This window comes from Ictidomys tridecemlineatus, chromosome 3 (assembly GCF_052094955.1).
Source record: "Ictidomys tridecemlineatus isolate mIctTri1 chromosome 3, mIctTri1.hap1, whole genome shotgun sequence".
In the NCBI taxonomy this organism is placed as follows: Eukaryota; Metazoa; Chordata; class Mammalia; order Rodentia; family Sciuridae; genus Ictidomys; species Ictidomys tridecemlineatus.
In genome coordinates, this window is record NC_135479.1 from 215,027,584 (window position 1) to 215,055,279 (window position 27,696).

Genomic DNA, 27,696 nt, shown 5'->3' on the forward strand with positions numbered 1-27,696 from the left:
ACAACTGCTGCCTACACTCACTACTCGGAAATGCAAAATCCAGCTCCGACTCCTGTATCCTGTCACAGACCCCAAGCAAGAACTCTGGGGGCTCCAGAGGGACAATACAGAGAATGGAGGAGTGGAGACCAGACATAAGACGTAAAGCAAATGCAATTTCCCAGGGCTGAGCCAAGTTGGCAGCAGAGCACCCTTGCGCTGGGCGACGCCTGCAGTCGGGCTGTGCACTGCCCTGGGGAACCGCAGCTGCCAGGAGTCCAGCCAGCTCCGAGGTAAGCAACCCGGGCCTGGGCTCCCATCCAAGTAGACAGAATGCCACAAAGAAAACCACACTGTGGAAGAAGGGGAAATATAGAACTTTATTTTTAAACATAGTAGTTCAATCCCACCACAAAAAAAGGGACACCGTTTTGTTTTTCATTTTTCACTCTTTTCATTCAATAAATACAAATTAATAAAAATACTATGTTTTGTAAAGAGACTGTCACTCCTCCCCACCTCCTATGGACACCTACAGGTGACTGTGTCCCCGTGGTCTTGAAGCAGGCCAGCAGCCTCCCACAAGGCCACCGCTTCCTACTCCAGTAGCTGCATCTGGCTCATGCCTGCAAACACTGTGCAGCACCCTGCCTCCACCCTTCCAAACTCAAGTCCTCCTACAGAATTTCAGACATTTAATGTTTAATCATTAATTAATCATTAAACGTTTCTGAGAAGGAACAAAACTGGCCTCCACAGAAGCTCAATAAGGAGGTGCTGCACTGGGAATTGTTAACACTATGAAAAGTGAGTTTTGGTAAGAGACGGGCACACTCTCGAAGGGAAGTAAAGAGGCTAGTGTGAAGGGAGATCTGTTGCATGACACACCGGCCATCTCCTACTTTAAAAAACAGACTCCTGGGGAAACGCAACCTGTTTGGAGCAGGCCAGATGCCGGCGTCCCCACACAACAGATCTGTGTGTTATTGCTTGTGGTGTCCCCTCCAGGTGCTGTGCTGCTCGGCTCTCTGCTGTCAGACACCTAGGCAGCATCAAAGTCACAGACTGCCAAGCTGTGCTCCCTCCGCCTGGGGCTGGAGCTGCAGCCCAGGTCCATTTTGCGGGGGAAAGGCACACCTCTGCACTCTGTGCCAACTAATAGTAGAGTCCCATCTGACCTCAAGGGCAAAGAATAGTCCTGGCACAACCACACCATGGTGCAGAGCCCTGGAGTGACCCAGCTTTTAGTCTAGAAAAGAAAAACTCCTGCAGGACTCAGGAGAAAACGTCAGTAAAACTTCGAAGACCTCCCCTTGCCTGCTCTGGCAGTGCACAAGCAATGGCGACAGAATGCTAGTCTCCTAAAACTGCAAGCAGGAAAGCCACTGGTCTTCATGGCCAGCAATAATCTTCTGTTCTGTGTCCCCATTTCTCACTGACTGTTTGCAAAGCATCCCCAGAAATATTTCTAAGTGTGATTGTAATGCACAACAAATGAAGAGGCTCTACCTAGGCTGTTACAACCTCTGCTTGTAGAACACAGATGAGACGTCACGGACGCCTCACAGGGCATGTGGAACTGGGGGTGGGGTACAAAGTGTGCCAGCCCCTTCCCCACGGTTGCCACAGGCCCCATGCCTTTGCACAAGGCAGGTGGTCTGCCCGGGCCCTCAGTGCCGGGGCAGGTGCGGGAGGCAATGTGGACTGAGGCTGGGAGGTACGACAGCCTGGTGCCCTTCCTGAACCCCCATGGGGAGGAGCACTGGGAAACCGAAAAGCTGTCCTTACACTATGCAGGTCCTGCTCCAGAAGAGCAGCCTGTTTGGGGTTGAAAGGTTAAGAAACAAGAAGTGCTGTGGTTCTGCAAGCTGCCTGTTTTGGTGGCAGCACGGGCAGCACTGTCACTGAAGTGTCCTGAGGGCAGCACTGGAACTACGCTGTGCCGTCCTGCTGTCCTGCCGTCCTGCCATCCGCAGAAGCACAGCCTCAGAGCCCCAGAGACTTCTGCACGATCTGCCTGGCAATCCTGTAAAACTGCTCCCGGTCGTCCCGCCACATCTTGGAAGCATCCACATTAGCTCCACTTTCATCGTTGGGCTCTGAAAGAAAAGGGAGACCGTCACCGTGCACACGAGCAGAAGCCACCATGTCACCTGAAAACGCGGGGCCCCTGAAAGAAGGTCTGTGGCTTCAGCAAGGGCCCTGGCACCTGAAGGAGGCTGAGAACTGGTCAGGAGCAACCTGCCTGGCCTGCAGGCACATGACTCCCACACCAGCCCCTGGGATCGGCAGCTCCCACCACCAGTGTCTGGGTGGTCCCTTTAGAGGGACAGGGGCCCTTATCCCACACACCCCAAATTCTCCTCTTGCCAGAATCCTACCCCCTCTCTATTCCTGACTGAGATGGTACAATACCCATGTTCACACTGGAAACAAGTCTGTGCACGCCCCTGAGGCCAAGCCTGAAGCCCGCACAGCCAGGCCCTCTTGAGCCCACCTGCCCTCCGGAGACCACTGAGGGCTGCAAAGACCCCCAACCCACTCGGCTCTGCTCCTGATCCAGCACATCATCTGCCAGCCGCTGTAGGCATGTCTTTTTAAGGCACCACTCTAGGACCTGGCACCCACTGCCATTCCCAGAGCTGCCAGCCACCCTGCTCACTTCTGCAGGGCCCCTCCCTCCCCAGCCTTGGCTCCCACCACCGGCTGGTAGTGTCCCACCACCTCCAGCCTCAGCCCAGCTGCTTCCTTGGCCCCACACACTTTCCCTCCCTCCTTCCTCATCTTGGGAAGTGGTCCAAAAGCCCCAGCGTGCATCTGCTTATCAGGATTTGCCACGTTAGCCCCCGTAACTGTGGGTTGAAGAAGTTGCCCTAGGATATGGGACCTTGAAGCTGGGTCTCTGACACACTGAGCTCTGCAGACCCAGTGCAGCGTGACATACACGAGAACCCCAGTAAATGCACACTGAGAACAAGACACCCCAGGTGTAGAGGATGGCTAGTCATGGTCAACACATGCTAAGACACCAGACTGCCTCTAAGACTCACGACATGGAAAATATGCCCTCAGCTTGAAAAGTGCAGACGAGCTACACTAAGTGTAAAACGCAGGTGCAAACCAACTACCCAGAGTAGGGCAGACTGCTGAGTGTTTGTGAGTGGGCTCCCAGGAAGACGGCGCCTGCACAGGCCCATGGCACGGTGTCTTACCTGCCAGCATGCTCACCACTGACAACAGGATCTTCTCCACACTCTGCACGGGGCTCCACCTCTCAGCACTGCTCTCGTAGCCCATGGGGTCATCGCCTGGCGCGTGAAGGATGGAGATACAGACTCTGCCGTCTGGGTAGACTGCAAGGGGCAGGATGGCAGGTGAGCGCCGGGAGCAGCGACTGAGGGGGCGCTGAATGAGGCAAGCTTGTGGGTACAGAGGGCAGGGCTGCGGACACATACAGCACCACACGTACAGCTAGAGGGCACAGGGCCTGAGAGCCAGGGGCTGGGCCTCCTAAGGCCCTGTTGTTTGCTGACGGAGCTCTGGGCCAGCCAGCCTGCCTAACCAGCCACAGCAGGAGCCTACTTTCTTAGGATGTCTTTAGGAATGATCTTCAAGAGGAGTGAGCGAGAGGCAATCTGCTATGTATTTCACCAACATATGGAACATGATTACTCACAATACTCGAGAGCCAGGTTTCATGGACATTCCTAATTTTACCAGGAAATCCCTGGATGTGACCATAAAATACACACTCATGTGGCTAGGATAAAGGAACTGGGATTACTTAAGTACCCAGAAAAAGAACAGCACTGCAATAACTCCTTCTAATATTAAGGAACTACATCACTGACTTTTGTTCAAGAAGGGTCTGATAAACAAGGTGCACACTGGTCCTGGACCCCAGGATGTCCACCTGTAGTCCACAAACATAGAATCTGGAACCTCTCTCGCCACAGTAGAAGGACCACAGACATCAGAAGTTTTCAACCCTGACGTCACTTCCTCATGTCACGTGGCAGCACTGCACCCCAGAAAGACCAAACTCAAGTGTCCCCCACCAGTGCTCTCTCACTCAGTGCTATCAGGCACAGTCCTCAAGTCTCTTGTGAATCTGCCAAGTCTCTACAGCTTCAATGCCAAGCTGCTGGCCACCCTCCCCCTCCCCCGCAGGGACAAGGCCCGGGCTCCTCCCAGGCGCCATCTACACTACCAGAGTAGCCCTCTGGGTGTCACTACATAGGTCACGCTCCCTCCCTCCAATGGCCCTAGGATAAGCCTCTAGTTTCACACCACAGGCAGGCCCTGGCTCAGCCTGCCTTCCTGCCCTTGCTCGGGTCTACCTTTGACTCTGTGCCCCCACATCAGACCCACCTGGGTGGCTGGCAACTTCTGCTTCACACCCACAGGTGGTCAGCTCACACCTGCACGGTGCCAGGCCCTTCCTTTGTGGCTCAGTGCTCAACAGTGACTCCCCCACATCAGGGCTGACTCCACTTGGGCTGTCACTCACCATGACACCCAGCAACTCTACAAATGTGCAGCATTATTATTTTGGGGAAGAGTAGTGAGAGGCAACTGGGGATTTAACCTAGGGGCATTTTACCACTGAGCAGTCTTTTTATTTTTTGAGACAGAGTCTCACTAAGTTGCTGAGGCTGGCCTTGAACTTGCAATTTTCCTGACTCAGCCTCCTAAACTGCTAAAATTATAGGCATGCACCACCATGTTGAGCTTGAATTATTTCTTACAGTTTTTACTAAATGACCAGTCTTAATATATATATGGACCTATAGAAAAGTTCTCAAAAATTATTTTTGCAAAATAAAAATGTCCATTTTATGTAAGTCAAAATTTAAAAGATGTTTATTGTGGCAGAGTACCTGACTAGCATGCCCAAGGCCCTGGGGTCAGTCCCCAGCACTGTGAACAGCAGCGACGTGATGCTAGGAACTCCTTCTGGGGAGTTCTTTCAGAGTGGCATGGACCAAACCTACTTCCAGCAGTACTCACTGTTGGGATGGAACATCTCGCAGGTGAACCTCATCTTGGGAGGACTCAGTGGGTAGTCAAGTGGGAAACTCAAGATGGCAGGAAAAACACCAAACTCAAAACAGGTATCTTCGGGGCCCCTGGAAGAAAGGAACCATAAACAGAACCTCAAAGTATACTTCGCAATGGCTACCACACTTGAGAACTGAGAAGGACGGGTTTCCATCCACAAGTGCCAAGGAAGAGAAGATGGAGGAACTGCTCTTTTCTTTGGGTGGCCAATGTGTCCCAGGGTCCCATTCAGCTGACGGAACCTGAGGGTGAGCACCCAGACAGAGTGCAGCCACCTTCATATGAGGAAGGCAGCCGCCGGGCAGCACGGCCTCACCAGGGGCCCGGAAGAGAACCAACACCAGCGCTGCAGGGCCTAGGGACCCTGCTCCTGAGCAGGAGGCACAAGGTTACTGAAGGGCCAAGTGCAGCCACGGCAGATGCCAAGCAGGCATCCACGGCACTCCCACGAAGGTGAAGAGTCATGTTTTAAAAGCTATTTCTATTTTAAAGGTTTAAACTAGCTTAAGGAGTGGTTTTTTTCTAACAGAGCAGGTGTGTGATCCCATGTGTACCCAGGGCAACAGGCCAGGCCTCGGGTGCACAGCAAGATCACTTGACCTTTATCCCCGGCCCCCGCCAATACACCCCACCCCCATGGGGCCGTGCTCCTCACACGTCATGGCAGAAACACACCAAGCCATTTCAGAAGTCTGTTCACATCCTGACGTCCTCTCACCTTGGTGGAGGTCTGGAGGCAGCAGGAGAGCGAGTGGCAGGAGCCAGCCTGCAGCTGATGTCCATCTTATGGACTGATCAAGCCTGCCAAGAGCAGTTTCAGGAGGCCTTGGACCGGCTGGGTCATGGGATCCAACCCACCGCCACCAACACGGAAATCCAAGGAATTGCCTCAGGAGCACCCAGCATGTGGACAACTAAGGATGAGGCCCTCGCCCACAGCCTGCTTCCTGGTCGCAGGTCCGAGGCAGAAAAAACTCCAGCAGGGTCCAAGACCTGGATTCCAGGGAGGGGTCACCCCCAGACCTGCCTTCTCCCAGCTGAATCCAGGCACCGCACAGGGGAGAGGAGCTCTAAATTAACATTCCTCCAACAGAACTCTCAGCAGTACAAACCTGTTCAAAACCAACAGAATTATTTTGCTCCAGGTCTTCGAGACATTAGAGGCAATATTACTTCTACAATTAAGGAAAAAAGACAGAAAGAACTGTAATTTCATCTGATGGTGACACTCAGGGCCTTGGGAGAACAATGCACTGCTTTGTGGAGCCATTTTTTTCAAGCTAAGAGACAAACCTTGCCTCTGAAAATTGTCCTGCTACTTTTTCAGGAAAAAAAAAAAAAGAGCTCCTTTGTTTGGAGGAGTGACTGCACGACAGCCTTCAGGAGCCCTGGCACGAGGCCAGGGCATGGCCACCACACCAAGAGGGGCAGGCCTGAGTCCAGCTACTGGCACAGCAGCAGTGTGTCACAGGGCTGGGCACAGCCACTCCCAGCGGGACTGACAGGCCAGAAGCAGCCAAGAGCGGCCAGGAGCTGCTGGGAGCCACCACCAGCGAGGGTCATGCTGCTCTTCCTGCCAGGCCTAAGAGACACCTGAGGGCATCCCCCTCCCAAGGTAGGGACAGACATGCTCAGGAGTATGCGGCCATCCCCAGCACCTCATCCAGCACCAGGGCGCGCAGCACACACACGATGGCTGGAAGAAAGGGGCAGGACTGCTGCTTTCGTCTGACTGCCGAGCAACGGGGAACCCAAGGACTGCAGGACTGAGGCCAGATCCCAAGTCATCAGCACTGGCCTCGGGGACAGACCCAGCTCAAAATGCAAGTCAGAAGGTGAGGCAAAGATACAATCTTTAATAGTAACACTGTAACCATGTCAGGAAGGCCAGCCTGCCTGTGCCTCCTACTTTTGGCACCAGAATCTAGAACAGAAAAATGAATGGGTAGTGCCTTTGGAATGAGCCACGTGGGGTTTGCCCAACACTTTGATAACAGTTCTTTGTTTCTCATAATGGGGCTTTCTTAAAAAAAAAAAAAAATTGGGTCACTCCCAGCCTCAGAAGCATGACCAAACATTTCCTGAAGTGCGCCCACACCTTGACTCTCAAAGCTACTTGAAGAACCACAGCTCACAGCTGGTCTGCCCAGGACTTGTCTCGTTCCTAGAATGCCCGGCCTTGGATAAGCATGCAGGTGGGCAGTGTGTGGGCATCCTGCTGACTGGGAGGGCCGAGGACACGACTGGCCAGGTCAGGAGACAGAACCAACAGCCTGTGGACAAGTTTTACTACCGTACTCTGGACACCTTATTTCTGTCACTGAAGACAGCCTCAGGGCTGGGGCTGTAGCCAGTGGCAGAGCCCTTGACTTGCACATGTGAGGCACTGGGTTAGATCTTCAGCACCACATAAAAGTAAACAAAATAAAGGCACGCTGTCCACCTACAACTACAAAACAAAACCAAAAGACAGCCTCGGCTCGAGGTCAAAACATTTAGCCAAAGCAAATGAGTCCACCAATGACTCTTCATCTCCCTGATTAAAAAGACGGTCTAACAAGAGCACTGTAATGTTTTCAACAACCAATTACAAAAAAAAAAAAAAAAAAAACAGTCTAAGTGACCTCAAAGGCCTGCAACAGGGAATTCAGTCACACCAGAGTGAGGCGTCGTAACAGTACTGCATGGCAGAACCCACCTTTCAGGTGACCCAGCCTGAGAAAAGGCAACGCTGACCGACTGCAGCTCCCACTCCTGCAAGCCAGAGCCTAACTCCCCAGACCCCATCCCAGGCCAGCCCACAGGTGTGGCTCACCTGCCCCGTGAGAATCAAACTCCATGACAGGCTTTCACCTCTTGCACGGGGCGGGGGGGAGGGGGGTCCGCATGCCTGGGTGGGCATCTGCTGTGAGCACCTTCCCCATCAGTCTGTGTGTGACGGGAGGTTAGGCAGGTGTTGAAGGCTGCTGTCTCTCACTCTCACAAAGTGTGTCACAGCACAGGACAGAACACCTCGGTCACACATACAACATGGTGCTAACATATCAGAGACGGTACACAGTTGTCACTACTCGGAACCTGAACTGCACCAGTAAGGGACGACTATGCTCTGCAAGTGGGAACCCTGAGCAACAGAACCACCCCACCCCACCCCTCCCCACCCCCCCACCCCCGCCCCGACCGGCACCCAGCAGAAGGCCCACCTCCCTTCAGCCCTGGCTCTGTGGTTCACAAAGACTGTCACCAGGCATCCTCTTTGCCAGTGCCAAGGACTGAGGAGGCCACACACAAGCGCACTGGGCCTGCCTGCTGACCCAGCCAGGGCTAAGGGGTGCTGACTACATGTGGGTGCAGAGCCCAGCTGGGAGGCGCCTGCTCCAGATCTTCCCACTGCTGGCTATAGGAAGCTGTGACCTGGGGAAAGGGCCCTCCCGCACCTCTGCTGGAGCAGTGCTCTGCATGGATTTGGTCACCCCAGGTGACTTTAGAAAGGAACCAAGCCAAGAACTGTGGGGAGACGAGGAGGGAGCTTTCCATTTGGAAAACAGTGGTGGTAACAAAGATCGTATCATCCCATACCCTTGTTTTCATGACTAAACCTGTCCAAAAGGAAACACAGCTACACCCTGATTATTTTTTCAGGAATAGAAATTCCTGAAAAACTTTAAAAATATTTAAACTACATTCAAAAGTGCATCAATCAATTACAAGAACTTTATGGTGAATTATAACATAATCACTTTCTAACATAAACCTTATTTATCTAGAAAAATATGTAAGTCTTGGAAAATATTCAAATACAGAAGTATATAGACCAAAAAAAGCAAACCCTCTCTCCCCTCCCTGCCCTCCCCCACCTGTAGCAAGGAAATGAGGTGATCTGCCCATTCTTCTTTCAGGCTTTCCTTATGTGTAGCTCACTGCCCTTAGCACCAAAACTGGCCCTCTTAAAGGTAAAAACGGTATCATGGTATTGCTGAGAATTTAAATGGAAAGACATTCCACCTTCATGTACTGAAGAGCTCAATGTTAAGGTGGCAGTATTCCTCAAAGTGATGTAAAGATTCAAGGAAATCCCTTATCAAAATGATCACCTGCGGGTTGGCAGAAACTGACAAGCTGATCCTAGAACGTGTATGGAAACGCACAACTCCATGAACAGCCAAATGAACCCAAACAAGAACCCAGCTGGAGGACTTTCATTTCCTAGTTTTAAGACTTACTAGTAATCAAGAAACTGTGGCACTGGCACAATGAGGGAGCACAGATCAGTGCAACAGAACTCAGAGTCCAAACATAAACCTTGCATTCAAGGCCTGATGACTTTTGATAAGAGGGCCTGATTTGCTCAACAGGAGAGGGCTATCTTTTTAACAAAGAGTGCTAAGAAAACGGACTCCAGGTACAAAAGAAAGGACCCCTACCTAACACACACAAAACCAACTCTGAATGGCTCTAACTAAACATCAAGAGCTACAAATCATTAAACTTCTTTAAAAAAAAAAAAAAAAAACCAACTCTATAACCTTAGTCATGTAGAACACCAAAAGCATGACCCATTAAAAAAAAAAAAAAAGAACTGCTAAATTGCACGTCATCAAAAGAAACAATTTACTTGTACCCAAAACACATACTCTAATGACTTAATATGGAAAAAAAAAAAAAAAAGCCAGGCATGGTGGCACACACCTGTGATCCTACTGGCTTGGGAGGATGAGGCAGGAGGATCACAAGTTTGAGGCCAGCCTCATAAACTTAGTGAGGCCCTAGGCAACTTGGTGAGACCCTGTCTCAAATTAAAATAAATAAATAAAATAAAAAGGGCTGGGGACATAGTTCAGTGGTTTAGTGCATCTGGGTTCAATCCCTAGAACCAAAAATAAGTAGATAAATATAAGAAAACCAGCTAATTAAAAAATGGGCAGAACTTCTTTTTTTTTTTTTAAAGAGAGAGCGAGAGCGAAGAGAGAGAGAGGGGGGGGGGGGGAGGGAGAATTTTAATATTTATTTTTTAGTTCTCGGTGGATACAACATCTTTGTTTGTATGTGGTGCTGAGGATCGAGCCCGGGCCGCACGCATGCCAGGCGAGCGCGCTTCCGCTTGAGCCACATCCCCAGCCAAAAAAATGGGCAGAACTTCTGAAGTCCATCAAAGGCAACGTATGAGTGGCTACCGAGTCCATGAGAAGACAATGGACCTCCGAAAACACCAGGGAAGGTATGTCAAGTTCACAGGGAAGGTGACAGTGGAGGCCCAGGTCCAAGGCCCACAGCGTGAGCCATGGTGAGCTGGTCCTGGAACCCCTCGGTGGCTTCTGGAAATCAACCTCCACTGCACATCCCAACAACTGGACACCTACACTGTGAGAGAAGAAATGAAACCTCTGGACAAAGGCTTGTATGCCGTGTTCAAAGCAACATTATTCAAAGCAGTCAAGAAGTGAGGACAATCCAACATACAGTGTCCAGTGAGTGAACAAAACAGAGGTGGAGACAGGAGCCACTGACCGCCATGACCCTGGTGGCCAGTTACACTGTGAGTAAAGCCCCACGGGACATCAGACACCGTATGGCCCCACTCACAGAAGTATCCAGAAAGGTACCACAGTCAGAAGGCAGGCGTGTACTTGCCTGAGGCTGCCAGCAGGTAAGAGGGTCTCTCTGGAAAGGCTACAGAACCATCCTGGCAATGGCCGCAAGATTCTAGAAATCTACCCAACTCTGGACGAACACATTTAGTTCAGGTAGAACTTATGGCACAAGAAAGACATCCCCGAGGCTGCTAGAGAAGATACCAGGACACCAGGGCTTCCGGCCTCGGCACTGCCAGACTTTAGGCCAGACGGCTCTGTTCCAGGGCAGTCCTGGCCCTGTGGGCTGTCTTGATCCACCATTAGATGCTGCAGCAGCGGTCCCCCACCCTAGTGGTGATGGCCAAAAACATCTCTAGACATTGCCAAATGTCCCTCAAGGAATAAAAAAATCAAATGATGTTGAGAGCCACAGCCGAAGGGGCCCCAGCAAACTTCCAGCTGCCGGCTGATGATTGGCTCACAGCGGCCCCAGCAACATCTAGCTGATTGGCTCCTCTGCGGTGATGCTCAGGTCTGTTTCCCTGCCCTTTCAAACCACGGAGCTGCTCATTGGGGGACTTCTTTGGCTCCACCCACGCGACCCAGCCAATCGGCCTCAAGAGCAGGAGGATTGTGGGAGTGGGAGAGGTTTGTGTTTTTGTGAGAGGCTTGTGGGAAGCCGATGGTGGCATTTGGGCTCTGAGGGTTTTTCCTGAGGAGCTGTTTTGTTTGGCATGTGTGGTTCATAAATAAAGTTCGTTTCTTTTGACAAGTGGCTCCTGAATCATGCCCAGCCAGACTGCGGCATTTGGTGGCCCGTATGGGGATCGAACCCACGACCTTGGCGTTATCAGCACCAACGATTTGCTTGGTCATAAGCCAGTTGTTTTATTAATGGCATTGCTTGTTCTGTATTCCCAAAAACTCTGGTAGCTGTTTGAATAAGCCTATCTACAAATTCAGCATAAGATTCATTAGCTCCTGGCAATAACTGGCGGAGACCCACAAATCTGCGGTCTGCTCTACACACACACACACACACACACACACACACACACACACGCACTGCAGGATCCTGCACAGTGCTCGGGGGCATCCCACTGTGGAGAGGTGCCATAGGTTATGCTGGACAGAAATGCTTCCTTTTCGTAATGTCTGCCATGAAGACTGCAAGAAGCCAACTCCTGGGTCTTCTCACACGGACACCAGATGATCTGCAGTCCAAGTACAAGAAGTACTAATATAAAAGACGGCCACAGGAATCATGATGTGAGTACCAGAGCAGACCAGGCCCCCTGGCAAGAGAAACAACAGGCTAGGAACATGAGCTCACTGTGCAAGGCAGCTGGAGAACCTGGGCAAAAGCGCCTCCCACCTGGGCCCCAAATGCAGTGTCAGGAACACAAAGGTAGAGTCAACAGGGACCTCCACCTTTCAGGAAGGGAAAGGTCCTTCTCAAGAGCCTGCTGGCCTAGAGAGGTTGCAGTTGTGAGCCACTGTCGGGAGCTGCCCTGGATGCAGATCTTCAAGTCCTGATGCCGAGGCACTGACTAATTATTGCTTTCAGCGTGGCATGAGTGCCAGGTCACAATAAGTTGGGCATTGTCCCAGCGTGGACAGCAAGACGTGGCTCTAGGTGTAGGCGTCACCTGTGAAGGTTGAGCTACACTCACCTGTTCCTTGGTAATCCTACCCCTCTGCCCTTTTTGGGACAGAATTTTCCATGGAACCTCCCCTCGTGTGTTCCCTATATAAGAATAAAAAATTCCGGCGGCTCTCTCTCTCTCCACAGACCCTTAGGGTCGCAGAGCTGTCTCCGGAATATTGGAAAGGTATTTCTGTGTCTGCGTGCTTTTTTTGTTGTCTTCTTGAGTAACTGGAGTACTTAGATTTTGTGAACCCAGCAATAGGTTGCCACCTAGGAGAGACGGCTATAAGCCATGGCAGGGAGGTCCCCAAAGCTAGCTCCCTCTGGAACACAGAGCAGGATACAACAGGATATGAGAGTCCATGACTTCCACCTTGCCAATCGGGCTCTCTGTTCTACAGAGGTGCTACACCCCAACAGCTAGGCTTAGTGGCAACAGGGTGGCACCAGCCACAGACCCAGTGGCTGAAGAGACCTCAAGCCATGCAAAGAATCCTGGGCCCATCTTGACCCCAGACAGGGCTGGAGAGGTCAAGTGCCCAGTCCCGAGCACAGCTGCAGGGTGCACACTCAGCAAGGCATTGGCCATCTCTGTGCTCAGCCACCTTCCACTTTTAACTGCAGACACTGCCAGGAACTTTACGACTTGGCCCTCTCTTATCCCTTTAGTTGGTGCTCCCTGCCCATGCCATCAGCCTATGTGCTGAGGTGAAGATCTGGGTCCATGCTGCATGTACACACAAGGGCCCTGCTGTAAAAGCCCTCAGTCGCATCGCCTGGACAGCTGAAGAGCGTGGAGGAGCTGCAGGCCTGAAGGCAGGCGTGGGCACAAGCCAGAGGACTCAGAGCACTAGGTACACAGGAGGCCCTAGACCAGCAAAACAGAGGGTGAAGCAGATCTATCACCCATAGGAAGAGCACAGCCAGTGTCTGCCAAAACAGCAGGTGAGACGAATCACGGAGGACAGTTAACTCCCTTAATAGATGTTTTAAGTACATCTGTAAACGGCCTCTTGTTTGTGAAGGATCTGGAACAGGACCAAAACCCACAAACTTAACCAGATCTTCAAGCAGGGGAATTCCACACGAATGCAAAAGCCTTATTCAAACACAAAATCACTCTCCCTAAAAATGGCTCTAATTACTTTTTAAGGCAGGTTTTCAAAATATTAGTTTAATTTTATGTTGTTTATCTAAAATTAGTGGTAGTTACCCTAACAGATTTTAACAATGAACACTTTAAAATCCACACTGGAGGCTCAACTGTTCCCTCACGAGCTTCTGAACATGCCTACCATGGATGCACATAAGCCAGCACCTCCTGAGTGCCACAGAACCTTCAGGTGCCTCTGACCTCTGCACTTCAGCAGGTCTCCGAACAACACACGCACCCTGCGGCAGGCTGGGGGAGGGCGGGCAGGGTGGAGGGGAGGGTGGCGGAAGCTTGTGAATGCCGTGCAGGTGCGTCTGTGTTGACACAGCACATGGCAGATGAAACAAGCAAGTCACACATGGGTTCACACATACACGATCTACGGCTTCTTGAAATGTAAACAGAGCTGACCTGACACGGGCCAGCACCACAGCCCACCAACTGTAGGACAGCACCTGCATGGGCTTGCCACCACCCATGACTGCCTGGGCAACAGACATATGAGAGCAGTTCTCCTTATCTGCAGTCTGTTACCCAAAGTCTGAAAACTTGAAATGGAAAATTCCAGAAACAAACAATTTCTAAGTTTTAAATAATTTTACTACAGACCAGTGTTATAACTGTTCTGTTTACTATTATTATTTTGCCTCACTTATAAACTTAATATGGACATGTACAGGAAAAGGCAGTGTCCATACAGGGTTTGGTACTGTCCACTGGGGTCTTGGCTAGACCCAAGGATGAAGGGAGACGATGCACCACACATCAGTCCCAAACACTTTAACCCATAACCCAAGCAACTACCAGGAAACGTCCGGTCTGCTGCACTGCAGTCTCTAGAGTGTGTTCAGTGACGATCCTTTAAGCCTTCACTTTCACATCGATGCTCCTATCACCTAACCCTCCCCACCACAGCAGCCATCTGCTTCTCAGGTCATCAGGAGCACAGGGACACAGGCAGAAGCTTAACACCCCACCCTTCCCACAGCCCGGCTGGTCCAGTAGCTGGCGCTTCCTCCCGCTGGGGCCCAAGTGCTCAACCTGTGGGACATGACGCAGCCCCAGGCAGATGGTGTTGAAATGAATAAAATTAGAGGGCATCCAGCTGGTATCCCCCGAGAACTGCATGCTCACTGGAGGGGAGAAATACCCATCCTGTCTGGGGTCACTAGAGCCTTCTGTGTTGACTGTGACATGAGAGCAGAGGGGAAAAACAAGGCCCGCTGTTTTTCCTGACAGAACCATACTAATATCTCCCAACAACAAACAGGAAGCACTCAGACAACTAAGGTTTCCACCAGTTCTAAGGAAACACCTGGTGCCTTCTGCACGATGCCTGTTGTCTTTGGCCTTCAGGTCAGAGCTGGAGAGGAGCTGACCATGTGAAACCCACTGGGCCTTCTTGCCTGACGCTGCTTCAGAGTCGGCGCTCTGCAGAGTGTAGCACTGAGGTCCAGCTCCCAGGAAGCACCAGACACCAGCAAGACATGGTCAACTTACATGATCAACGCCTCCCATTCAAAAAAATTCTCTTCATTCATGGGACCTACAGGAGAAGAAAAAAAAGTCCACCACATCTTAATTTTGAAGACAACTCTGGCAATTAGAAGAAAACTATATGAGGAAGTTACTTAAGTACCTTACCTGCCACAATTCCTTCTGGAGGATTCAGGGTTAATTCTATAAAATGAAAAAGCAAAACATTATGAAACATTCTAAAAACCTTTTTTACAAAGTGTAGGACTGTGAGTTATAGAGAACACATTTAGAAAGAGAACAGTTCTGTGTGCCCCAAGTGAATGCCAGTGTGGTCACCGTATCGACAGGGACTGAGAAGAGTCCTCCACATAAACACAACAATTTCAGAGCCACCAACCTTTACATGTTATGAACAAAGGCAGTAAACTGTCTTTCCAGGATACTCCTGCTCGCCACCTGGACTTGAGCTCACGAGTCTAATACAGCACATTACTCTTCTCCAACCACATGGGTTTCTGTCACCCTAAGTCATCACAGACTTCTCTGAAGCAGACAAGCCTGACAACACCAAGTAGAGCAAAGGCTCTGCAGGTGGACAGCCAGACACCAGCACTGACAGACAGCAAGCACATAAGACGGTGCCCTGCCTGTGCCCCACAACTCGGGTCTGGGGACTGCTGAAGACAGGCCCGTGCAGCCACTGTGAAGCCACCACGGGTTGTTTCAACCTCGGCCTCACTTTCATTTGTGCTGTTGTTTGAAGCTGGTGAGTGCCCAAGGGCCCAGGTGCTGAAGTCTGGTCCCAGGGTGGCACTGCAGGGGGACCCATGGGGGGGGTCTAGCACACTGCCCCTCCACTCTGGCTTTCTGCTAGAGCCATACCAGCCATCAGGCACATGCTCCAGCCAGTGCCATCCACCATGTGACGCCATCCACCGCCCTCCCAGAGTCAGTGCTGCAGATCCTGCTGGGGTGGTGGCTCAGTAGTAGAGCACTCGCCTAGCACATGAGAGGAACTGGGTTCGATCCTCTGCCCCAGATTAAAAGAGAAATAATTTTTTAAAAAATGGTCCTGGGGATGTGGTTCAAGCGGTAGCACGCTCGCCTGGCATGCCTGTGGCCCGGGTTTAACCCTCAGCACCACATGCAAACAAAGATGTTGTGTCCACCGAAAACTGAAAAATATTAAAAATTTAAAAAAAAAATTTCCTGTACCTTTAAATCTCCAAGTGTGAGCTGAATAACCCCCCCCCTTTTTTTTGTAAAGTTCTCTCTCTTGTTGTGGTAATGAAAAACAGACTGACACAGTGTGGCAGAGTTGTCAGATGTAAGGTCAACACTGAATAACTGGATAGTCTTTCTATTTATTTGCAGGTTTAAAAAATGAGTTATGTAATGGAAATTATAATGGAAAACACATAAGTTTTTGAAAGATATACAAGATCGCTACCAAAGCAGGAAACATAAACAAAGAGTTCTAGGAGAGCTTCATAAATAGGGATTGTATTCCATTCATAAGATTAAAAACATCAGTCTCCTCAAACTGAATCTGTTGATTCAAGGCAACTTCAGTCAAGATCCCAGCAAGTTCCCCATTTAAATCTGACAAGATGATTCTAAAAGATACAAGAAAATGCGCATGACCAAGAGTAGCCAGGGCACTTTAAAGAGAAGGAAACACTGCCTGCCTGCCCACCACCGCCCCCCTGCCCACCCCACCCCACCACGACCCCCACCCTGCCCAGGCTTCCTCTAAAGCTCAAGTCTCAATAGGTGGTGGTACCAGCAGGAGTTAAAGTGCCCGAGGGAACAGAAGCAGACCCTTCTCAACAGCCCCTTGACTCAATCCCAAAGCAGCCTAGGGTCCTGCCTGGACCTCAGTGTCCCAGCCTCCAGAAGTATGAAGATCAATGTTCCTGAGTAAGCTCCCTGACCCAGCAGACTGAGCGACCATAGCAAACAGGCACAGAAAAAGATATTAACACTGTGGGCCATGAGGCAAAGCAGATTAAAACCACAATGAGGTACAGCACAGTCTCTTTAGGGTGATAAATATCTCCATTTTACCAAAACGGCTAAAATTGAAAAAAACCAACAATACTAAGTACTGGCAAGTTTAGTAGCTGGATGTCATGTGCAGGGAATGTGAAGAGCTGGCGTAGCTCTGGGGAACAGTCTGCTTCTGGTGAAGCTCAGTTAAGACCCCCAATTCTCCTGTGCCACGTGTCCCCATAAGCTTATGTGAAAGTTCACAGCAGCTCTATTCCCAACAGCCCCCAAATGATACTCCTCAAATATCCACTGGCTGATAAATGAGCAAAAGAATGGCACATCCTAACGACAAAACGTCACACAGCAAGGATGACGAACAGGCCACCAACACAGAAAACACAGACACCTGGCAAAAGCACTAAGTAAAAGAAGTGGGACACAAAAGACTGTTTTATTTATGTGAAAAAATGTACTTTTGCAAAAGCAAAGTACAGCAGCACAGGGCGAGCACCCTATCAAACATGCCTGGGCTCAGCCAACAGCTGCTCAGCTCTGGATTCTGGAGCATCTAGGACTCCAGATTTCTGAATTATGGGTGCTCTACCTGTTGTAAAAACCAAAGCCAATGTTGCCAGAGAACAGAGAGAAGGGAAGGGATGGCAAAAGAGCACAAAGGGGTATTAGGGGGCAACAGAGTATTCTACAGTGTGACTGTAATGATGACTATATAATGAATTATGTATTCAAACCCAACATTTTATTATGCATCAATTTTATCTCAATAAAGCTGCCCACAAAATTAATTTGTTGTTTTGTGAATTTAAAACAACAAATCTCAGGATGATAATGCAGAGTTTCTTCATGCTCTTCACACAGACTTCTTCACAGGACCAAGAGTAAAGTCGACACCAGGAATAGCAGCCATAAAAGGAAGAATGGGCACAACAAACACCCCTGCCCAGGACGGTGGGGGGGTTGTGGCTCAGCCGTGGGGCGCTCGCCTAACACGTGTGAGTTCCACCCTCAACACCACATATAAATAAAATAAAGGTACTGTGCCCATCTACAACTAAAAATATATTTTGAAAAAAGTCCCTGCCAAGCACTTCTGACATCAGAAGACACCTTAAGGAAAATGAAAAGGCAAGTCCCAGAGAGGAAGAAATTTGTAACAGATATGACCAACAAAAGGCAGTGTCCAGAATGTTTCAAGAATGCCTTACAAACACTTACAAATATGAACAACCCAAACCCAACACAGTGGCACACGCCTAAAATCCCAGTGATTTGGAAGGCTAAGGCAGGAGGATCACAAGTTTGAGGCCAGTCTCAGCAATTAGGGAGGCCCTAAGTTGCTTAAATTTAGCGAGATTCTGTCTCAAAATAAAATGAAAAGGAAAAGGACTGGAGATGTGGCTCAGTGGTAAAGCACTCCAAATTCAAAAACAACCCAAAAGAAAAAAGAAGCAAGACTTGAACTAGCACTTCACCAAAAAAAGAAAGAAAAAAAAAAAGTATGTGGCCTGGACACACAGCAAGGAGCATGGCACATTAACCTAGAGAAATGCCAACTGAAACCACAGGACAGCCATGGCACCACCAGAAGCACCAACTGCCAAAGCGAAGACTGAGCGAACGCCGTGGGCAGGAGTGAAGAGTGCCCCGCCAGCCTCGGCCTTCCGCAGCAACGAAAGCACGTTCCAGCCACAGCTCCAAGAGGCCCCACAGCAGGTTACTCCAAGGCAGAAGACGGAAACAGCACCCAGACACCTACCATGAGGGATCGGCACACTGTGGTCTTCATACCATGGGACAAGGATGAAAATAAAGGACCCACAACTGCCCACAGTGTTGCTGCCAAGTGAAGCCAGGCCCCAGGTACACAACACACAAGTACAGACATTCCAAAACACAAGCAAAAAGCCACACTGTCCAAGAATGCAAAGGGACAGGCGGAAGCGACAGCTGCCCTGGGATGGCACAACACTTCCTATCTGCAGCAGGCCCCTTCTCTTTTGGGCAGGGGCTGAGGCTGGCAGTGGCTCCTGAGCAGGGACTCTTCCCTGAACTCCTCTCCTTCACACTAATGCAGCTGTAAAAGCTGTACCCGAACCAGCCAGGAAGAGAAGAGAGAGGCGACAGGCAGCGGGGCAGGGTTGCTGATGAGGTGGGCACAGCCTCTGAGAAGACAGCCTAGTCCCAGGTGGGAGGACCAGGGGAAGTGGGGAAGGCAAGGGCAGGGAGCCAGGTGCTCCCCTTTAAAAGCTTCATGCTAGCATGTCCAGTAACAGCAAGGGAGACAGTGGGCAGCTGCCTGGGGAAAGACAGGGTAGAGACGTAAATTGGGCTATTTCACACAGGGCATGCGTGACCCCAGGGAACAACAGGGGACCCTCGGAGCAGTGTTTCCCAGGAAGCATCTGGAAATAGGTGACATTACAGATTTCACAAGAACAGAGAAATGATCTTGCAGCATAGTACAAAGGGGCCAGCAGTGCTCAACACCTGGCACAGCAAGGCCTGCAGCAGAGAAAATGGACACAAAATGCCAGCTACAGCGCTGATCCAGGGAACAAGTAGAGGGCAGAGGATAGCCCAGGGCTGTACTGAGCCCGAGAAGGAGAAGAATAGCTGGAGACATCAAGCAGAGGCCAGCCAAGTAAAGCAAAGAGCAATATCCTGAAGTCCAGTGCCTTGAAGACGTCAAGGAGGGAGAAGCAAATGTAGGAGGGTCCAGCACCAAGAAAGCAGGACACACTTCCACCACGGCTGCACCTTCTCGCAGGGAGCAAAATGGCAGAGAACATTGCACCCCACACTCAGCTTCTCACGCCCAGTCACCAGAATTCTAGCCCAGTTTGTGTCTACAACCAAGTCACCTGATAAGAACAAGTAATGAATTAAGGCATGTGCATTTTGAATTGCTGAGATGGTGGAGGTGGGGAAGCAGGGCACCTCAGAGCACAGCGCAGTAGGGACCATGCAGACAGACAGGAGCCACACCCACACCAGTGGCAGACCCGCTGGTGCCAGGAAAAACCGCGGCAGAGCTCTTCCAGTTGTGGTGGTGTAACCACGAGGGGGTACCTACACCAAGAGGCCTTGCTTCGTTTTGGGGTGGAGCTCTCCTTTGGCACTTCCCTGTGACAGACAGCTCCTTGGAGAGGGAGCGTCAGCCAACAGCGCCACCTGCTGGTCACTGGAGAACTGCAGTCAAGGGTTCCCCAGAGAAGTAGAGGATCACTTAAGACTATGGGTTGGTTGTTTTGTTTTTGGTTCACACACATGCACGCACGCACGCACATCTATATACAGCTTCATGTTTACTAACAAAAACAAATTACAAATGAGAAGCAACTCTTAACAAGAAATTTTCAATGAGCACATTCTGATTTGCTTAAACATTGCTTTTCTTAAAATAGTGGCTTAAAACATAACTGCCACACAAAATGAAATACATTTGACATCTGACCCAGACATCTCATTCCCAAGAGCCTGTCCCACAATCACACTGGTAAAAATACTGCAGAACTACCCCTAATAGCAAGAAGGCCTGGAAATCCCCCACTGTCGCCAGCAGGGGCCAGTGGAATCACAGCATGCAGGGGAGCACTGTGCACCTGCAAATACCTCCACAGACCGCTATAGAATGAACTGCAGGGTGGAGAAGTGTTGACTAGGGCCTGCAAATGAGAGCACCGGGTTGGGTCCTAATCCTGTCTAACCATGTCCTTATGAGAAGACTGCAGGACACACAGAAGCACAGAGAGGCCTCAGGAGAAACCAGCCCTGCCCACACCTGCATCTCGGACTTCCCACCTCCAGGACTGTGAGAAAAGAGCTACATTTGTTAAGTTAGCAGCTCTAGAAAACTACCAGAGTGGAACACTTGCAACTACTACATAAACAAACCTCAACCTTGATCGCACACCATATATAAAGCTGTACTTGACATGAATCAGATTTAAAAAGCTACAACTATCAACCCCTGGAAGAAATCATAACACCTTAGGGACCTTACATTTAGTAGTCTTAAATATAGAACAAAAGCAAGAAATCATTTCAAGTCAACCTACTGGACTTCTCTGAAATTTTTAAAAGTCTATTTTTTTAAAGGCACAACTGTGAAAGAAGACCAGCCATAGGAGGTGTTGTCAAAGGTAGAGTTTTAGCCAGGAGAAGTGAGGATACCCAGCTAAAACAGTGAACACCAGTAGCAAAACTACAATATGTATCTAAAGAGGCAGAAATACGCATTTGTAACCACAATAAACACAAGAGTGGGGGAAACACAGAATAAGGAAAACATTCCCAAGATGAATACCCAACAAAAGACTTGCATTACGAAACTTAAATCTTCCAACCCAAGAAAACACTCGACACAACTTAAAAAGAACAAACTCCAGACGTTTTATCACAACAGTCATATAGATGGCAAGTATACATGAAGTGAGGCTCAACACCACTAGTCACTAGAGAGATTCCAATTAAAACTACAGTTAAGATACTCATATACACCCAATAAAAGGCTAATGGTGCTAGGGACTGAACCCTGAGGTGCTCTGCCACTGAACTATATCCCCAGCCTCACTAAGTTGCTGAGGCTGGTCTTGAACTTGCAACCTTCCTGCCCCAGCCTCCTAAGTAGCTGCGTTCATAGCCCTGCATCACTGCAGCCAGGAAATGTCTGAAATTTTTAAAGTTAACCATACCATGTTGGGTGTACACACCTGAATACAAATCCAAAGGTTCTGGAGGCTGAAGCAGGAGGATCGCAGGTTCAAAGCTAGCCTCAGCAACTTAGCGAGGCCCTAAGAAACTTAGAGAGACCCTGTCTCAAAATAAAAAATAAAAGGCCTGGGGATGTGACTCAGTGGTTAAGCACCCTGGGTTCATCACCTGTACCCCTCCCCCACACACACACACACACAAAAAAAGCCAACCATACCAAGCATCAGCAAGGAGGTGGAGCAACTGAACTCTTGACACACTGCAGTGAGAAGGAAACGTTACGACTGCTTGGGAGATTGCCTTTAAAACTAAGACATGGAGCCAACATACACAGGTCTGTTTGTGACAACCAAGAACTAGAAACAACCCAAATGCCCATCAACATACAAATACAGTCTATCACACAAGGACTTACTACCATGCAATAAAAAGGAACAACTGGGGCTGGGGTTGTGGCTCAGTGGTAGAGCACTTGCTTAGCATGAATGAGGCACTGGGTTCGATCCCCAGCACCACATAAAAAAAGTTAAAAATACAAAATAAAGGTTTTGTGTCCATATACAACTAAAAATATTAAAAAAAAAAAAAAAAGAAAAGAAACTGACGACGACAGTGGCTCCCTGTTATCTATATCTGGCTTTACTTTCTGCAGTATCAATCACTTCTGGCCCAGCAAGGTTTGAAAATATGAATGAAAAATTCCAGAAATAAACAATTTATAAATTTAAAATTCAGAGACTATAATGAAACTTCATGCCATCCTGCTTGAGCCACCAGAATGTGATGTGAACCATTCCAGGCACAAGCTGGACACACCACATGCGCCCTGGAGTGGAGAGATCATGCTCACCTCACTTTGGTAACAGTATACTAATTATTCCATGTGTTGTTGTCACGATTCCCAAGACAGCAGGGGACACTGCATGGAGTTGAAAGAAGTCAGACAGAAGGAGCCCAAAACAACCTTCAGGAAGGGAAGGAAAGCAGGTCAGTAGGCCTGGGAAGTGGGCAGAGGAGGGCAGAGACGGCAGACCAGGGCAGCGGACGATGAGGACAATGGCTGTGCTCATGGCCTTCACCACATGAAGGCTTGGTCGCCTCGCTGCACAGCAATGATACCCCACAGGCTACCTTTGTAAAGGTGCCGGAAAAAGAGATACCACAGGGCAGAAAAGACAAAGCCCCAGAGTAACTGCAGCACAGGTGACCACATAGGACTGGGGCAGAGAAAGGACCCCTAGCAATCCCCAAGAGAGAAAAACTGCCCTGCACAAAATTAGCAAAGACATAAACACTTCAGAGAAAAAAAGACCACAAACTTGTTTTTTTCTGTCTTGTATGTAGAGAAAAAAAAATCCTACATATGAGAAAAGATGCTCAACCTCATTCATGACCACAGTACACAGATGCCACACGCTCCCAAACTAGTGAGAACCAGGTACTGCACACCAAGGACTGACTCAACTGCCACTGGAGGGACACAGGCCGTGAGGGACACACCAAGTGGTCTGCCCATCTAGAGCAACTCCATGGCCTCATTTCCTCCAAATGTACACCAAGAACACACATACCAAGGATGTTCAAAATGCTCAGCGATGTCCATAAAATCTGAAAACTGGGGCTGGGGATGTAGCTCAGTTGGTAGAGTGCCTGCCTCACATGCACAAGGCCCTGGGTTCTATCCCCAGCACACCACACACACACACACACACACACACACACACACACACACAAAATGGCTGAAAATAAGGCTCTCTTCCACCTGTTGAGGCACAGCAGACAGAGTAGGTACAGATGAGGAAGACCCCAAGTTAAGAGCCCAGCCGAGGCCACTCCCTGGAGAATGGCTCCCTGAAAGAGGGCCCTACTGATGCTTCTGGACTCTTAGGCAGTGGCCCTAGTCAAGTGGCTCCCCTATAGGAGGTTCAGCGCCAGGCTGGAGCCAGAAACTACCGCTCCCTGAGGCTGAGCCATGAGGGGGAACTGTAAAGCCTCCAAGGAGATGGAGACCAGGATGTGTCGGACAGAATCCTCCACCAGCTTCAACAACCACAAGCTGCCCTCAGTCACCTGTGGTCAGGACTGGTCTTCATCCAGCACAGTGCCAGCGCCCCACGAGGATGGCGACCAGTGGAAACCCACCTCACCATGAAAAGGCATCGCAAGAAGAGGAGTCCGTTCTCTGGACAAATTAATTAGCATTTTGAAACTGGTACTAGACACTCTATTCTGACTCCCTGAAAATACTCTGGGGTACCACACCTGGAGTCAGTGACTGCAGTTTGCTGGGAACCACAATATTTTCACCTGGCTATAATTTTGGTTACTTTTTTTAGACAAGGAAGGGAAAAATAGTCAATACAGTTTTGTTACCTCATTTATCCTCAAATTAGAAAAAACAGGAAGCACAATATTTTCTTTTGAAACTCAAAATTTCCATAAAACAAATATGCCCAATAAAATGTTTAAACTCCACTTTGATTAGTTTGTCAGGAAAAGGTTATTGCAGCAACTCAGGTTTATATCAAAGATGTCAAAATAGAGCAACCAACCCTTCATGCAGCTTCAGGTCAGATTAGAAGGCTGACAACTTTACAACCATACCCTAGACATCAAATGAAATTCAGCATGTTTTCAGGAGTCCTTACTGAAACCGAGTCAGAAGTGTAATGACTTATTTACATTTCCCTGAGCATGGACTGAAGTCCTGAATACGCCCTGAACACGGGTATGCCATCTCCTATCTAAACAGGATTTCCTGGCAGGCAGATATTTGCAAATTTTTTGTTCCCATGTATGATCCTGCCCTCACCTGGATTTTGGACTTGTACCTCCAGAGAGAGAGTGAATTCCGTTAAGCCGCCCAGTTAACAGTACTTTGTTATAGCACCCCTAAGACACTCCTCCCTCAGTTTCTCTCCCACAGTCCCAGGAAAGGCTGAAGTGTGAAGTTACAACATCAAAACAGCTGTTTAAAACATTTGGGTTCAGCAGCTTGGCAGGCTTAAAAAGGAGGATCATGAGTTCAAAGCCAGCCTCAGCAAAAGTGAGGCGCTAAGCAACTCAGTGAGAGCCTTTCTCTAAATAAAATACAAATAGGGCTGGGGATGTGGCTCAGTGATTGAGTGCCCTGATTTCAATTCCTGATGGGGAAAAAAAATGAGTTCTTCTCCAGGTTCTTTTTTTTTTTTTTTTTGGTTGTATGAATGAGGCAAATTATTTTGCCTCTTATTAGATTTCCTGTAAAATTAGGGGGCCTGAACAGACCATATCCAGTGTCCTACCCCTCTAAACGCCCACTGACTCTGACTAGTCCAAATACAACCAAGTATGCCTGCACACCTATCCCAATCTCCCTACACTCCATTCCACACAGAGGGTTTCTGTTAAGTCTCCCTGTACATTGGAACATGCTACCTTAAGGACACGGAGGACAAGATGCTAAGACAAGAAACACAGAAAGGAATTCTATCACATTACTAAGAGGCAGGAAAAAATGCCCTAAATACTGCACTGATTTTCTGTACTGCTGTATTCATTTCCCATCACTGCTATGCAACTCAACATAAACTTCTAAGTGCCTTGGAACAATACCATTGATGACCTCACAATTTCCAAGCAACAGAAGTCTGGGCACAACATGGGCCAACTGGTTCTCTACTTACTGGATCACAGGGCCAAAATCCAGGTGCTGGTAGGGCCATGGTCCAGGTTTAGACTATTGACTTAACTCAGTCCCACATGGCTGCAGCACTGAGGTTCCAGACCCCAGATGGGCTGTGGCAGGGTCGCTCTCAACTTCTCCCCCTGACCCCCATCAGCCCATGGGGCCCTTTCCTTCCATTCACAGCCGCTCAGCAGACACAGTCCTTCTCTATTCCTCCTCTGACCTTCTCACTTTTGAGCCCATGAAAACAAGCCAGGATAATCTTCCTCTTTGGGTGCTCATTAGTAACCTCAACTACATTCTCCCAAGTCCCACTTCAGTAGCCCTAGACAGTGCTTAAAATAACCAGGGCACTGAGGTTCAAAGGAGACACATCTTTAGAGTGCTGCCTTCCAAATGTAATCCAAAATTTCATTTATTAACACACCAAAATAATAATAACACACTTCTGTGACAGAGTTTTAGGAATCAAGTTTTCTTACTTCAATTTAATTGGTATGACTGAAATAATAGATGAGGCTTTTATTAAGGGCAGTAAAGGGGGAAAATAAATCTTTCTTAATGCACATATCCTTAGGAAATACAAGTTCAACAATGCAAAGACTGGACAGATGCAGCAGCAGCTTCTTGATTCCCAATAAAGGGGCTTAATGGTTTCCTTCTCTATAAAAATGAGAAAATAATATCTGCTCACAGACCAGACACAGAGTTAAAAAATGTAAGAGACAGAAAAAAAAACCCAGATGCCAAGAAATGCTGTTCACACGTGACCACTTTCCTGACAGCCCCCACAGTCAACCCTACTCAGAGTGAACTTTCTGTCCCTACTGCCCTCTAAAAGTCTCTCTTAAATGGGCAAACACAAGATCCTCCTTTAGAGGACCCTGTATGTTAATGAGCCTGTGTTTGCAACAAGTAAGCTGCTCAGGTGAACGTGAACTCCAGGCGCAGGGTCACCAGGCTGCAATCAGATTCGGTCACCAGGCTGCAATCAGATTCATTATATCAGTTTATTTTCCATGCGCTCCCAACCTGCCTCACGGCAACAGCAGTAACAAGCTAACCTTTGGAGGGCCAGGTGTCAAGCTCCCAAAGCACTCGCGCTGCAGGACCAGCTTTAAGCTCTCGGGGCTGAGAGCTGCACGCAGCGGCAGGCGGACCACCCGATCCCGCGCCCAGGGTCCGCGGGAGCCCCAACCAGGCCGGCTCCGGTCTGCACCGGCCAATCCGGCGGCCGCACGCTCCACCTAGAGGCACCCCGAAACTCCGGCGCAACTCGGGCGGGCCGCCAGGAGCTGGGGCACGAGGGCAGTCCATCCGCCGCGGGGGCCCCGGTCCCCGGTCCTCCGCGGCTCCCCGGCCCCGTGCTCCCTCCCGCCCTCCGTGGCTTCCCGGGTCCCTTGGCCCGACCCAGGATCCCGGTCCTCCGCGGCTCCCCCGGCCCCGTCCTCCCTCCCGCCCTCCGCGGGGCGAACGCCCCGGCAGCCGCGAAGCTTCGACGGCGATATCCACCCGGAGGCCCGGCACCGGTGCGGCGGGGACCCCAACTTACGCTTGTACTCGGCCATCAGCCTCTTGAGCGCCGTACCCGCCATGTCCCCAGCAGCTGAGCTGGCCGCCTCACCTCGCCCGCGCCCCGACGCCGGGGTCGCTTCCGGGTCACCACCTCGCCAGGAGCGCTTCCGGGGCGCGGAGCGGCGTACGCAGCGTCTACGGCGGCGAGCAGGGCCGCGCACCGGGTGTCCCGCCCACTCGCACGCCGCGCCTGCGCAGAGCACGCCCCCGCCTCACAGCGCGCCGCGATGCTGCAGCCTCTGCCCGGTGCTGGGGTTTGCCCCACTGTCTTCCTGCCGCTGCGAGCGCGGCGTCCCGCAGTCGCGGCTTCGTTAGCGGCCACCCTCGAGGGGCCGGACCCCCGAGCCGCAGCGGGAAGGCCGGACGGAAGGCGCCCGCTCGGCGGGCCGTAAGGGAGCAGGCGCGCCCCGTGGCGTCGTGTGCTGCCCCAGCGAGGGTCCTGCGCAGCCGCCGTGTACCAGAGTGGCTTCCCTGAGCAGCAAGTGGGAGCGAGCGCCTGGCTCCTGGGCCCCAGCCCGCGGTCTGCAGCGGAGAAGGCCCTGGCTGCTGGGCGCGGGGTGGGGGCTCCTGGGACCAGGCCCTTCGGCCAGCACGGAGTTGCTCGGGGGCCTAAGATGGAATAGTTACTGGGCCCCAATTGAAGTTTTTTTTAAAAAAATGTAGAAACTACTCATTGATAGTAATCGATAGAAACATTCCGGCCAAGCTTTTTCCCTGAACTTCAGAAAAACCGAAGTGGAGGCAGACCCAAATGGAAGTTACAAGAATGTTCTGGCTCCAGGGCTAACCAAGTACTTTTCCGGGGGCTGATTGTCAGCGTACATTTTGACCGATAGCA

General features: G+C 50.1%; 1 protein-coding gene across 2 annotated transcripts; it reads right to left on the minus strand.

Annotated features, from left to right (window-relative positions):
• Positions 1–340: 340 nt before the first annotated feature.
• On the minus strand, positions 341–26,984 carry Ube2g2 (ubiquitin conjugating enzyme E2 G2). Of its 2 annotated transcripts, XM_005340196.5 has the most exons (6): positions 26,836–26,984; positions 15,059–15,094; positions 14,915–14,960; positions 4,990–5,108; positions 3,192–3,332; positions 341–2,078 (listed from the first exon to the last, which is right to left on the minus strand). In XM_005340196.5, exons 1-6 carry the CDS (start codon positions 26,876–26,878, stop codon positions 1,966–1,968), a joined length of 498 nt encoding a protein of 165 aa, XP_005340253.1. In that variant the 5' UTR covers positions 26,879–26,984; the 3' UTR covers positions 341–1,965. The 2 variants fall into 2 exon arrangements, with proteins under 2 accessions (XP_005340253.1, XP_013220598.1); XM_013365144.4 differs by lacking the exons at positions 14,915–14,960; positions 15,059–15,094 and having other exon boundaries at positions 26,836–26,949.
• Positions 26,985–27,696: the final 712 nt, after the last annotated feature.

Coding starts and splice junctions, on each gene's coding strand:
- Ube2g2 (XM_005340196.5), bottom strand. CDS start 26,878: ATGGCGGGTACGGCGCTCAAGAGGCTGATGGCCGAGTACAAGC. Junction 5,109..14,914: donor GAATGGGAGGCGTTGATCAT/GTAAGTTGACCA, acceptor CCTTTCTTCCAG/GGGCCCCGAAGATACCTGTT. Junction 3,333..4,989: donor CGAGATGTTCCATCCCAACA/GTGAGTACTGCT, acceptor TGCCCCTTGCAG/TCTACCCAGACGGCAGAGTC.